The sequence below is a fragment of the Topomyia yanbarensis genome, chromosome 2, assembly GCF_030247195.1.
Source record: "Topomyia yanbarensis strain Yona2022 chromosome 2, ASM3024719v1, whole genome shotgun sequence".
Lineage (NCBI taxonomy): Eukaryota > Metazoa > Arthropoda > Insecta > Diptera > Culicidae > Topomyia > Topomyia yanbarensis.
In genome coordinates, this window is record NC_080671.1 from 331,088,495 (window position 1) to 331,102,533 (window position 14,039).

At 42.5% G+C, this 14,039-nt stretch overlaps 1 protein-coding gene across 2 annotated transcripts in view; it reads left to right on the forward strand.

Moving 5' to 3' along the window:
* Positions 1-2,858: 2,858 nt before the first annotated feature.
* Positions 2,859-14,039, forward strand: part of LOC131683919 (proline dehydrogenase 1, mitochondrial) — a 78,909-nt gene continuing 67,728 nt past the window's right edge. The window contains exon 1 of one of the 2 annotated variants that reach the window (XM_058966330.1): positions 2,859-3,947. In XM_058966330.1, the coding sequence (XP_058822313.1) occupies positions 3,540-3,947 (408 nt within the window). In that variant the 5' untranslated portion in view covers positions 2,859-3,539. The remainder of the gene's footprint in view (positions 3,948-14,039) is intronic. The other variant, XM_058966329.1, reaches the window with a different exon arrangement.

A 14,039-nucleotide genomic window follows, 5' to 3' on the forward strand; every position in this document is an offset into this window, starting at 1 on the left:
TAATACCAGTATTATGTCAGAAAAGGTGAAATATAGTGCTATTACTGTGCAGATGTCGACAGCCCGTGTGTGCGGTACTATAGCACCAGTGCACAAATGTCATGCTATTATAAAGCTTGAGCTGTCATTTTCCGTAATGTGGTTTGCAACGAAAATATAAAAATAGTGTTTGAAACAGTAATTGATTCTCTCCTAGTGCGTTGTAATGATTAAGCTTATTGAAATTTTATTCTCACACGATATGAATAATGTTTTATGAAAATTAACTTTAGTATGTCTCGAACAGAGGTACCTTGCCGTGCGCAGCTTTTGCTGTCTAACTTATATTGCATATGTTCGGATGAAATCAAATGCCGAATATAATCTTCAAGAGGAGTTGCATAATAATAGCATTATATCGGCAGCACACGCAGCATCATAATAGCATTATATCGGCTTTATATTTGTGGCACTAAATGCACATGTAAAGCATCTTCCCTGTTCTTATAAATGCATAACATGCATATAATGAATAAGGTTACCAATTGAATTGAATGCTGTTACGACATTCAATTAGCAAGGAAGGTAGAAGATGAGAAGCGAATACTAAGTGTGGCTCATACACCACGAGGACATTAAAGCACACACAGATAATGCATTTTGTCAGATTTCGTTTCATTGCATCTGAGGTAACACTTTATTGACACGAACACATACACTGCTGGCCAATAAAATAGGTGTGTGATAGATTATTTTGTTTTTCTCTCAATTACGCATACCAAGTTGCAGCAGTCTCAATCACACCTACCGCACACAGAAGCCTTGGGATCTGTCAAGTTACTTGTGGGTTGTTGGCGCTGATTATATTTGCAATCTTTGTCAAGATGCAAAACAAGACTACCGCAGGCTTTTTCGTGTGGTCAATATAATAGGTGTGTGAAATATATTAAAGTGTTATTATTTTACTTAATTCCATTATACGTTTTATTTGAGGAAGTTTGAATTCTGCGTGTTAATAAATGTATTTAAACGTTGAATCAGTCAAAGATTTGTTATAGAATGGGTCGAGCATCTCACTGTACTCAAGTGGAACGAGTTTTGCTAAAAAACATTTGTTCAAGAAGATAAGACGTATAAATAAATCGCGAATACACTGCGGCGTTCCGAAAACTTCGTTACAAATGCCTTAAAACCTTTGAAAAAAGGAAACACGCAAAAAACCTAAGAAAACATCTACAGCAGCTGACCATCGTATTGCAATTTTAGCGAAATCTGACCCATTCGCGTCATCCAAGACCAATTCAGCACAAATTGGAAAAGTGGTAGGTCCGAGAACAGTTTGCTGTAGGCCGTAGACCCCAATCTTCCAGAAAGAATTGCTAAGAAGGTTCCACTATTTCGAAGCCAAAGCCTTTGAAGAAAAATGCAATTTGCTTTTTAACAGCGTTAATGGGCCTGGTTCAGAAGGAATAAAAAGATGCCGACATATCCTTCGGAGGGACGAATCAAAGGTAAACCTGTTTTCCTCCGATGCACAACGAAACGTTAAACGTCCAAAGCGCAAACAGTTTGATCTGCGACACACGCAAAATATGGTAAAGCACGGAGGCGAGAACAAAGAGGTTTGGAGCTTGCTTTTCGTGGAATGGCGCAGGTCCTATTCTTTGCAACGCCACTATAATGGCAAGATTCGAATGCAAGGCTAAAGGATGGACATCCTAAAGGATGTCATGCAGTCCTATGCCAAAGATAACGTGCCTTTACATGACAGTTTCAGCAAGATATTGACCAAAAACACACATCGAAGTATGTAAAGGAATGATTTCGGAATAATACAGTGACTATAATTTCGGACCATGCCAATCTCCTGTCATCAATCCCGTGAAAAATGTACGGAATGTTCTTAAAAAGAAGTTATTCGATCGAAATTTCACAAATAATGATCGTTTGAGGAAAGCAGCTTAAAAGGAATGCTACTCTATACCAACGGAAACTTATCAGCGTTTAAATGACTCAATGCCAAGACAAATCGATAAAATTTGGTTGAATAAGGGAGCTTACACAGGTTACTAGTTGTTAAAAATGTTGAAGTCTTAAAATCATTAGATTTGAAAAATTTTAATGCAATGGATTACAATACACCTATTTCATTGACCAGGTACTTTTTTGGATTTCATGGAGAAGAAAGAGTTACGATAAAGCATAACATTTAATTTACAAATAAAAGTGTTCTTTTTCATATTTACGACTGTGCCTAACTATAAAATATTTGAATATAAAAATATTTTTAGACAAAAACTCAAAATTTCATGTATTTTTTTCTCACACCTATTTTATTGACCAGCAGTGTACATGACTATAACACACACAGCTATAGCCTTTTGATTCTCAATAATTATTATCAATAAAATTAATATTAACTTTGTAAAGGGCAAGATCAACCGAATTTCTTTCATGATATAAACTCAATCGATCGATAGAACCAGTAAAAAATCTATGGCTTAATTTTTATACTTGACAATACCTTATCCCTATTCTTTTAATGTCAATTCTTAGTATCTTAGCATTAATTGAAATATAAATTCATAAAAGGTAAATAGAAAAAAATATCTTGAATGTTTTCTAGCTATCATCCGACAATATTCAGTCTGAATTGAAGGATCAGAAGAAACCTTTTGCTGAAGCACGTGGCCAATGCTCACTCTCGCAGTAAAATATACCGGTCTCCCGAAAACTCTCCCGTTATCCACCACCCATAAACCGAGCCGCACATTACTCACCCGATAATTATTAGTAACTCAATTCGCTTGCGCTCGACGGCACTCAGTGATTGCCGTCTATGGCTTTGGATACATGGCAGAGTGCAGTAGAGTGACATTAGGAAAATCGTTCACTGTCTTTGGATCCGCGGTCGAGTACGGAACGTTTTTCCTTTGAGTCAAGTGCGTTGTTCCCAGTGCCAGTGCTTCATCAGAGCAGTAAGAAAACATTAGAAAAGTCCTTGCTTGTTCGACTAGACGGTGAAAATAACTGGAATCGCTGGGGAAACAAACGTACGACCTTTGGCGACAGTCTAAAATTGATAAAAAGTTGGAAAAATCTATCACTCTCCGGTGACAATTAGTGGCGTGTCCGAGTTCATCGTTTTTTGCGTATCTGGTGATTCCGGTCCCTCCGGGAACTAGAGAGGTTGCAGAAAGCAAAAATTGGCCGTATCAGTGTCGCAAATTTCGGCTGGTTGTGCAAAAGCGGCCAATAAAGAGTGACCGAAGGAAAAAGTGTTTACGTAATTTCGCTAAATTTTCGTTGTGTAATGTGAAGAATCGTTCTCGGTTCGCGTGTGCCAAGCAGAGAGGGCCAGTTTTAGCAAATTGTTCAACGTGTTGGAAAGAAAAGACGAGATCCAATTTTGCTAGTACGCGTGTATTGGTGTAAGCCCTTTTTGTGAAAAGTCGCTCCTTCCTCTGCCACGTTCCAACTGCTGCTCGAAAATTTGTCCCATCGAACGGCGGCCACAGTGTTAAGGACCTTTTGAGCGGCGGTAATAAATTTATTGTGTAATGGCGTTTTTGCGATCCGTTTCTCGCTGCAATAGTTTTGTGTCGCGTAAAGTGTCCTCAACGTCTTTCATTGGTGGATCACTTCCGCCATCAGCGCGGAATATTCCGTCCAGCGATGTCCTTGTCGCGGCAAGCTATCAGGCCTCATCGATCTATCTTAATCAAGTTCTGGCAGGAGGACAGTTCCACCAGCGTAGATTCCGATCGGTGGCAGCCGCAACCAATACCAGTGGAGTCCACTTGGCCAAGCAGCAGAATGATCCAAGTTCGCCCCAGCGGGATCCGCTGGATGTCAGTTTCAACGATCCGAACGCTGCTTTTAAAAGCAAAACCACACTAGAGCTGATCCGGGCGTACTTTGTGTACATGCTGTGTTCGTCCTCGTTTCTGGTAGAGAACAACATGAAGGTAAAATTTTCAGATCTTCCGATTATGCTGTAGGCAAGCGAGTAGACTAAAGGGATTATTCTAGATTTGGAATCTGTCAGACGACCTTCACCTTATGTCACAACAATGATCTTCATCCAGCGCTTGTTTGTATCCCTTCTCTCTGTTGTTTTGCATCGTTTTTTTAGTTGATTCCTTCTAATTTAAATTGACCTACACATTTAGATGTGCTCAGCAATCGACCTGTTTAGACAAAAAGGACTCTTTTCGGAAGACAACATATTTTGACGGTTTGTGACACGAGTGTTTAACTGTAAACCTATTGAATTGTAGCTGGAAAATATCTGCACGCAGTTAAGAGGTTTCGTTGACTACAGACTCATTTCTATCTCAAGTCTACGATAGCATGAAAAAACTCTTGAGCGTTTTTTCAAAAAGACATCTACAATGTGTGACTCATTGTTTACTTTCTCCTCTGTTAAGGTTGAACAGAGAAAGGGTAAAATTCGCAAACTAAAAAAGCAGTTTTTTTTCCACACCGTATGTGGGATCTTTATAAAAATCAATCAGCAGTACTGTAACAACATTTTACATACGCTTTTTTCGTTTGCGAATTTTGCGCATTCTCTGTCCAACCTTAATAATACAGCCGTTTTAACATTAAATTGAAAAAAACGCTCAAGATTTATCCATCAACTCTTTGCATAATATACTAGTCAAAACCACCGTCTTTTGACCTGTACTTTAAAATAGGTGAAAAGTGTCAGTGGCGTCGTAAAAATCAAAAGAGAAAGTAAACAAAGAGAGTCTCATTGTAGATATGTAGTTTTGAATAAAAGCTCTAGAACTAGGCCCAAATCATGTGCTGAACGAGCAAAAAGCCTTCTGTTGCGCGTCATACGTCAGCAAAGGAACGAATACCAACCATTATTTTCGCCGACAGTCGCTCGCAAGATAGCAACAAAAGTTCTAATAATAAAAAAACAGTTCGCTATCGTTGTAGAGCAAAAACAATTTTGCAATACTTTTATGGTGGCCACACCAATCGTTGCCTATCATCTGTTGGGTAAACAACACATATCAGCTTACTTCGGTATTTTTAATTTATTATATTTATTTTGGAAAAGCAAATTAATTTGTACACATAACAAGTTTTAGAAAAAAGTATTTCGCTAACAAAAATAAGATGTGTTATCAAAACACGCGGTAGTTAGATTCACCTAGATATTTGTAATATTTTTTCGTTATTTTCGGCAAACAATATATGTATTATTTTTATGTGGGATCTTTCGATTTACTGACGTGTAACTAAACACAAGATCAAAATAAAAATACATGCAGGTCTAAGTTCAGTTAACTGCCAATAATTTAGTAATGTTACCATAAAGCGTCATTCTACCCCATATTATTGCTATACAAGCGCACTTCTCGTGTCGCGATCTCGTGGCTTACAGTCGGTCTTTTCAGCAAATTCTATACTTTTTAAAACTGGTTTCGCCGGGAAAATAATTATATACATATCCGCACGAGACAAAAGAACGCACTAAGCGGTATATATATTTTTGGGACTCTTATGACGGTTTGTTTTCATTAATCACATGACCTGGCTTGGTTGCAGCGTGTATTTTTAGCCGCTTCATGCATGGCTTAATGTGGTGGATATGACTTCTATTTGTTTGCGGTTTTTTGTTGTGTTAGTGTCGCATATTGTTATGTAATTTCAATTATGTATACGCCAAGTAGCACACCACTAATTCACTACTTTTGGCAAAGTATCATGAATAAGATATGTGTTTCCTCTTCACCTGGTTGAGTTACTTATGCGGCAGTGCTGCTGAATTGATTTATCATTAGGGTCTGTCATAGTTGTCTAACTTATGCACAAGAGGTGTTACAGGTTTTAAATTTGCGATTTTTCAAATAGATTTTTTTTCGTTTCGATTATAGAGGTTTTAACCTTAAGGTCATTCATCTCTTCGAATTCGAGAAATATCTCAAGAAAAATCTCTAACTCTATGTGCGGGTTTGGGATTCGAACCCAAGTGAGCTGCGTACAAGACAATCGATTTTCCAACTACGCTATTCCCGCCCCCGTTTTTCAGATAAATCGCGATAATCGCAATCGCTCTTTATTTCACTCAGCATCGGAAAATAAAAGAACAATTCGAGGCCAAATTACGGGTACAGTTGGCTTTTTCTGGACAGCTTTAAATTTGCATGAAACTTTGGAAATATTCATCAGCTAGTAAACTGTTTGACTATTTTCTAGCATTTAGGAAAAGGTAACGAAATTTCGTCAAACATTGTTATATCTGTAGGCAAAATATCAATATGATTGTCAGTGTGTGTGTTCTAGTAGATCCATTTTGCTTAGCAATTTTTGCGCAGGGTGTACCATAGTGCGCCGTCTGGTTGCATAACTGGCACCTGGGCGTCTGCACAGAGTATGTGCATAGTATTCATTGAATGTAGGTGATATCTTGAGTAGATTTGCATTCGAAGGTCAAAAAGATGACATTCTAACCACACCAACCCTGCTGGAAAACTGGAGAAAAAGTTTCTTCAAGTATCATTCGTAACAATTTCCACTTCTCCGTATTTCAACATGCTTTTTTTTAATGTACACGGAGCTGGTGCACGGTGCGAAATCATGCAAGCGAATTTCCTTAATATCCTTGTCAGTACATACGGGTAAGATTCTTTTCTGTTACTGGCGTGTGGAAGTAACGCAATGACGTAAATGGAACGCTTTTGGACATGGGAATTAACGAGCGGTGTGCTTTAGTTTCTGGTCTATGCGGGCTAGATTGATTTGAGAGAATGACACAGAATAGAAGTATCAATTGTCTTCTCTGATTTTCTTCTACCTTTTGCATGAACAAATTCCACAGAAATTTTTTTTTTCGTCGATTACGCCACTGCAACATTCTACTTTCTCATTCCGCCCTGAGCAGAAGCTACAAACCGCACCGCTATATACTACCAGTAAATGATGCAGCATATCAAAATACGAAGAGAAAACTTTACAAATGTTACTTGCAGAAACTTCGTTGCTGATATTTCCAACGGAGTGGTGAGAAAGAGGCTGGCAAAACTTATTCCTTCCTACGTGGCCACAGGAAAACTTGATGGCATTTTCTATAGTCAGATAACGCTGTGCACCTGCCCAGATCAGGAACATACGTGCAGGACAAATCTCATCTCGCGCAGAACAGAAGCAAAAAAATCGCTGATCAAAACACACAACTGTAAATATAAATTCATAATTAATCTTTTTTCTACTCACAGTACTTCTCGCTCATACTATTTGCCCCGGCTTCGCCGGCAATTGTGAACTCCGTGTTGTTCCACAATTTAAATCCACCTCAAATCAAATTCATGAAAACATACTCTACAAATCAACGCAAATGTCTGTCAAACTTCTTTTTTCAATTCTCATTTTTGCACTACTACCACAATCCGTCCGAGAGCTCGTGTCAGTCCTGCACTCGACGCACCGCGCTTTCCTGTAACCGGGGGTACTCGAGGGACTGGTGCGATCCACCATAACGTTCCCCGACCCGTAAGGCTGGTCAGATGAGTCCGCTCCAGTCTTACCTCCATCTACATCCATCCGTTCCATCGATTCCGTCAGCAGTCTGTATCAACGCATCACATATTCTTCCATCACGTCCTTTCATGACCTGAACGACCCGAACCCGAACCCAACCGTTACGAATCTTCAACGACGAATTCCAAGTCTCCAACTCTAATCGGCTTCTCCTCTTCGAACCACTTTGTTCTGCGCGCAATAGTTGGAAAATACTCTCGTACCCATCTCATCTGTACACCGTCTTCCGCTCCGCTTGCTTCTTCAGCGGCTGTACCACTCCCCGGGAACTCGACAAGAGAAAATGGTTCGGTGTCAAAACTTCTTGCTGCTCCGCCTCAAGGGGAATGAAAATAAACGATCTGAAGTTCACGACGCTTTCCACTTCGATCACAAGAATAGCCAGTGTCGTTTAGTTCGGACGTATACATTGGCGCCAGAGCTACTTTGTTCGGTCTCACCAACCGTTCCCAAGCATCTCCCATGTGCGGCGCCGCATGTGGCTTAAATATCCCACTGAGTGTTCGTATTGGTGAAGGATTCTGCAACCTGTCCGTCTATGGCGAACATCTCCTTGCGCAGCTCGTTGTTTGCCCCAACGAAGTTCGCTCCTTGATCGCTACATATTTCCGCCGGGGACCCACTACGTCCGACAAATCGTCGTATTGCTTGCTTGCAGGATTTGGTCGTCAGCGTGTGTACAACCTCAAGGTGAAGTGCACGGGTGGTGAGACACGTGAACAATGCGATCCATCTCTTCGCAGTGCTGCGGTTGACTCAAACTGCGATGGGTCTAAAGTAGTCAATTCCTACGTAGGAAAACGGACGTTCGAGGGCTTTTATTCTGGCCATCGGAAGCGGCGCAATACGTGGGATAACCGGAACTGCCTTTCATGCTTTGCACATCAGACACTCCCTCGCTATCTTACGTACTATCGTGCGCAGCGTAGACACATAGAAGCGCTGCTTCATCTCATTGACGACAGTCTCCCCATTAGTATGAAGAAACCTCCTGTGATGCCACTCCAGCAGCATACGGGTAACTACATCCTCCTTTGGTAGCATTATCGAAAATCGGGCATCGTACGCCGCGAACGAGGCTTTGGGGATCCTGGAATCCCAATGAATAACTCCAGCGTCGTCCATGTATGGTGACAGTTTCCTGATTCTACTAGTTCTCTCCAATTTCTGTCGCCTCATCCTCTGTGGATCTTTCTCTGTCGTTAGTATAGCAACTTCATCCGGGATACATTTCACTTTGGATCAGCCGGAAAATGGTTGACACTGTAAGTGCTAGCTCTTGCAGCGTGATACAACCAACTGCTGGTGGCGTTTCGTTTCTAGATCTCTGTTGCAAAATCTTCCGATATCGGAGAACATACGCCACAGCGCGCAGTGGTCGTGTCCAGTTCGAAAACAGTTCCCAATTGATGACGGTTTTTAAAATCGCTTCACTGTGTACCTACCAGGAATTACATCGATTGTCACCTCGGCAGGATTTATTCCCGACGGCCACTGTGCTTCCGGCACACAGGAAAAACTCCCCGAACCATGACTATCAGCCGCAAAGCAGGGTCCTCTCACCCCCATTTGGTTACTGCGGGATTCATCTTACTCACTACGTACCTCCACTTCGCCGCGTTAGATTTCGACAGTATTTCGGCAACTCGACATGCAACGAAGTGCCGATATCTTCGATGGTCATTGATCCATGCTAATACAGCCTTGGAGTCGCTCCACATGACCGTCTTGTCCAACTTAAGCATGTGTCCTTTCATGATAGCTTCGCGCAGTCGATCTACGATTACCGCTCCATTCAGTTCCAGCCTCGGAATAGAAAACGTCTTCAAATGAGTCACCTTTGGCATGTCACTCACCAATGCAATTCTGATCACGCCGCCCGGGAACTCTGCACGAAGATATGCTACGCTCGCATACGCTTCCTCGCTTGCATCGACGAATATACACAACGGCAGCGACACGATCTCCTTGATCGAATATTCCGGAAAGTAGCAGCGAGGAACGCACCTATGGTTCAGATATTGGAACAAGGCGGTCCACCGGGTCCATTTCTCATTCAACTCCAACGGAATCTGCTGATACCATTCGGTTTTTGCTCTCCATATCATCTGAATTAGATATTGCCATGGACGAGAAAAAATCACAATAGTCCAGCTGGGTCGAACGCGCGCCGGATTTACGACACCCAATGGAAGGTACCAAATTCGTCTAGGGTCCGCCTCCTCCAGTTCCTCCGGGGTCGCCTTATGGATGTACCCCTTTGCATGGTATTCGGAAAGCTGCCTTCACAATACTCTTGCCAATCACTGGGTCTTTCAAGATTCGTCGCTTCAAGCATTGCAATCGACGAACTGCCATCGGATAGCTATCCGGAAACTATAAAAACAATCATCGCCATAGCAGTCCCGTCTTGAACCGCTGACCGACATGCTTCGTAGTTTTCTGTACTTCCAAAGATATGGGACATTCTTGAGCCTCGATACCCATACTTTCCACCGAGAAGAACTATTTAACGAGATCATTTTTAACCGACCATCCCGACACTCGCAGATATGGAAGCAAGGTGCGCGATCCACAGTATTGTCTTGTTTCCCGTACTCAGCCAACCCGAGCCGCGACTTCGCCGCAATTAGCTCTCCAGGCTGGCTTACTCATATCTTGTGCATGGCAGTCATTGTTGTTGAATACGAGGCAATGTGTTCTCGTAATCTTTCATCGGAAAACCTTTCAAATATGGGAACGACTCAGCTAACTCCGCGTATCGCAGGGACTGCCGTGGTAGGTCCTGTTTACCCACAGTGCGCAGATCGCTCAGCGTGAACTTTGTCGCATCCACTTTTCCACGACTCTTCAAAGCAATCCGCTGAGACTCGGTCTCGATTCGTTTCATGCTAGCTGCCCACTGCAGACACAGTGGCAGCAAGTCTCCTTTGACGCCCAATTGTATCGCAATATATTCGTCGACCAGCGTCTGCGACGGCCCGTCATCCAAGAACGCGTAAGTTGACACCGAACGGTTGTTTCCATGCACCTCCTCAGGAATAATTCGAAAGAGTGCGGCCTTGCCAGTGTGGTGATGGTTGATAACGGCGTCAGATCCTGACGGTTTCGGTTCGAGCTTCTTCTGTTTTGACACAAGTTCACTCTGTATCTGCTTTGAGTGCAGCAGTGAATGATATCGAAACTGGTATCCGTCGATCTCACACATCGTGCTTTCCATGAGCTCCCAAACATATGCGGCAAAATCTGAGCTCCTGAATGGTCTTCAAGCTTCTTGGCAAGCACACCGCAGTTCTTCATCCGATGCTTTGGGCCTTTGCAATCGGATAAGCGCTGAGGTATATCCATAGCCTCACCCTTCCCCGGGCTTTTCGCTGGTTCCTCTGTGATGTGTGCACCACCAAAATGTTTGTCCTTGCCGCTCTTATATAGCTTAGTAGGCTTGTCTTGGTTCGTAGTGTAGTGTCCCACCATTTGCCGCTCTAACCAACGTCGACATGCATTGGGAAGACGATCGAATGTTCACCTCTCTCCACATTTCTTTATACAATGACCAATCAAGCCTCGTGCTCGCAGGTAGCTTGTTCGAATAATTGCATTGGATTGTTCAAATGCGCCTCATGACCGCCGGCTTCCAGGTGATCGCATAGATTTTGAACTGCCAATCCGTATCCGATAAACGTGTCGATCCGTTCTTGCTTCGGTCCTGGAACGTTGTGCACCTTCTGCAGCAACGTGTGGATTAACAGCTCCGGTCAACCGTACAGCGTCTCAAGCGTGGCAATAACATGTGACACAGCTGTCGATAGCAGTAAACGACTTCGTACTGCTTCGAATGCGTTCCCCTTCAAACACCGCTACAGTCTGGCCAAACTCTCTGCATCAAAATATCCGCACGCTTACGTCGTGTTGGCATAAGAGCTGATGAACAGAGTCCTCTGGATTTCCCGAGAAAGTAGGCAGCTCTTTAGAGATAACCTGTCTGGTCGCAAGCTGCTGCGGATTCGGTCCACCGTGATTAGGCAACCGAGTTAGTTCATCCAACTGATTTGCGCTCTTACCCATTTGTCCGCCCTGATTCCACGTCGGTACCCTTGGCATTGGAGTCTCTCCGAAACATGATAAGAAACGAGCTGTTGGTGCCGGGAACGATTGACCACCGGATCTCGACGGTAGATGTACATTAGGTTGCCCCGAAAAGGGTTGCGGTTCGAATCCGGACCTCGGCATCGGATATCCTCCGGTTGACACTGGGTTCGACTCTGATTCATGGGCTATGAGATTCGGCTGCGATACATTTCCTGGTACTTAATCTCAATGTTCTGACACTCAATCCAGTACCAGCAACAACCGGATTGTTTGACAGAAGACTTCGAAACAGACCAACTTGAGTATTTGTTGGAACGTAATTGAAGGGTATCGGTTCATTCCCGGTCTTTGTGGGAGGGAAATATCTGTATAACTGCCTAGCTAATTGCATACCGCAGATACGCGGTAAGACGGGTTCTAACACTGGCTGGGGTGGATCTAGCTCGCTAGTGACATATGTGTGCACAACGCTCTCGCCATCCTAACGAATACAATACTGCTGTATCGTTTAGCGAAATACCTTATAACGCCCTATCCAAAACGATTTGCTTATCGCTAGTTGGTAGCTTACGGCATTCCTGTCTAGCACCTGTCCCGAATGTCGTTGTGTTCTCCGTCTGCTAAACAACCCCAGTTGCTGTCTCTGTGGATCTAATCATAGTTGAGCTCAGAACCTTGTACTGCTGACTTCGCCAATGCCTCGCTTTGTTGTGCGACCTCTGCTCTAACATCGCACTTTTATCGTCATCGTCCTCATTTACCAACTCCATCTGCTCTCGTAGCTGGAAGGTTTCTTCCAGAGCTTCCATTTCGAATTGCAGCTTCATCGCTGCGAATTCATTCTAACATTCCGATCTGCAGTTGAACCAACCTTTTTCGGGCGCTCCCAGTGGCCTACAGAACTTTTGCTGGAACCATGGTACCATTCTTGGGCCTTTCCACTGGTTTCATTGATGATGGCCGTTGGCAGTTGAGACATGTAAACGCTCGGTCTGGCTCTACGATTCTGTCGTTGACACCTACGCAACTATAGTGCCACTACGACTCGCAATGGCAGCAGCTTACCATTCTGTCAGTATCTGCTTCAACACACGTCTGGCAGTAGGTTTTCTTGCTCCGTGTACTTGGCACCTTGAACAATCTTTTAGTTTGTTGGGGAAATTTTCGGGGACTTTTGAGCAATACACCGTTGTTCTGGATGTTACACAAAAAGCTAAATGTATCGATTAATTGTTTTGTTTTATATTCAGTCCACTAACACCCTAATTCACCTCCCCTCCCAAGATTCCCGCGTATATCGAGGACAATAAAGTGGGCATGACCTGGCCCCGGGAGATATACCTGAATTGATTGAACGAATTATATCCAAATGTATATCTTCCATACATGTTGTAAATAGATAAATATCCCCACAGCACAGTGAAGTTAATGCGTTCAGTACTGTTAAATAAAGTAATTAAAAACATCACTGCAACGAAGGTAAACGCGTTCTTAACATTGGACTTTTGTAGTGGAACACTACTGATTTTGAGGCCTGCTATGCATTGAAGTCTCCATACTACGCACGGATCCGGAGTAGTTTAGAATCATTTGTACATGGTTAGGTAAAATACAATGTCATCCAAATTAACCGGCTGGGGAGCATTCAATAAATCTTTGTACGATTTGCTCTAATAAAACTGCCGAGGAACGACCCTCGCCGTCTGTCATCAACATTCGTATATCCGTTGAAACAATAATAAAATCCATCATTCTTTCTTTCATGAGCTGTTCTTCAAGGCATACATTTTCTTCTTGGAAAATTTCACTATGCATGTATGTAAGAACTAATCTACGATAATGTTCGTTATTCATTGTTATTCGTCAAGAAATTAAAGCAAGTTGTACTTCAGCATGCCAAATTGTCAAATATTCTGTTTTTCTGCAAGTATATACAACAATTAAATGTTGATCGAGTTTGATCAGCTTTCAGAGCAATTCTACGACATTAAAAGAAGTACAAACATTCACGTTCAAACTTTTTTATCCCTAATGAGGTACACCCCAATAGGAACCCTTTACATTCGTAGACAACTGATTCATCAAACCAGTGCCCTACCTCCTGCATCACCAAACCGTCAAATTGCTTTGAAAAAATTGTTTGGATTTGCAGACCTAAATTACTGATAATTTAACTATCTTTCCTTTCCCCCACACAATAACATTTGCAAATTTATGTTGAACATATCTAGCCATGGGATCCGAGGGTTCATAAATAAGAAAACACGCCACCAGTTGGATTAAAACAGGATTTATCATAGAGCAAGTATGAAAAGCATGCCACTGTTGGTAATTGCAAAAGCGAGTTGAACTGAAGAAAAATCTTGGTTTGTACCCCATTCCATTTGACTTGTTTCTGCTCCTCGAGAGTAAAA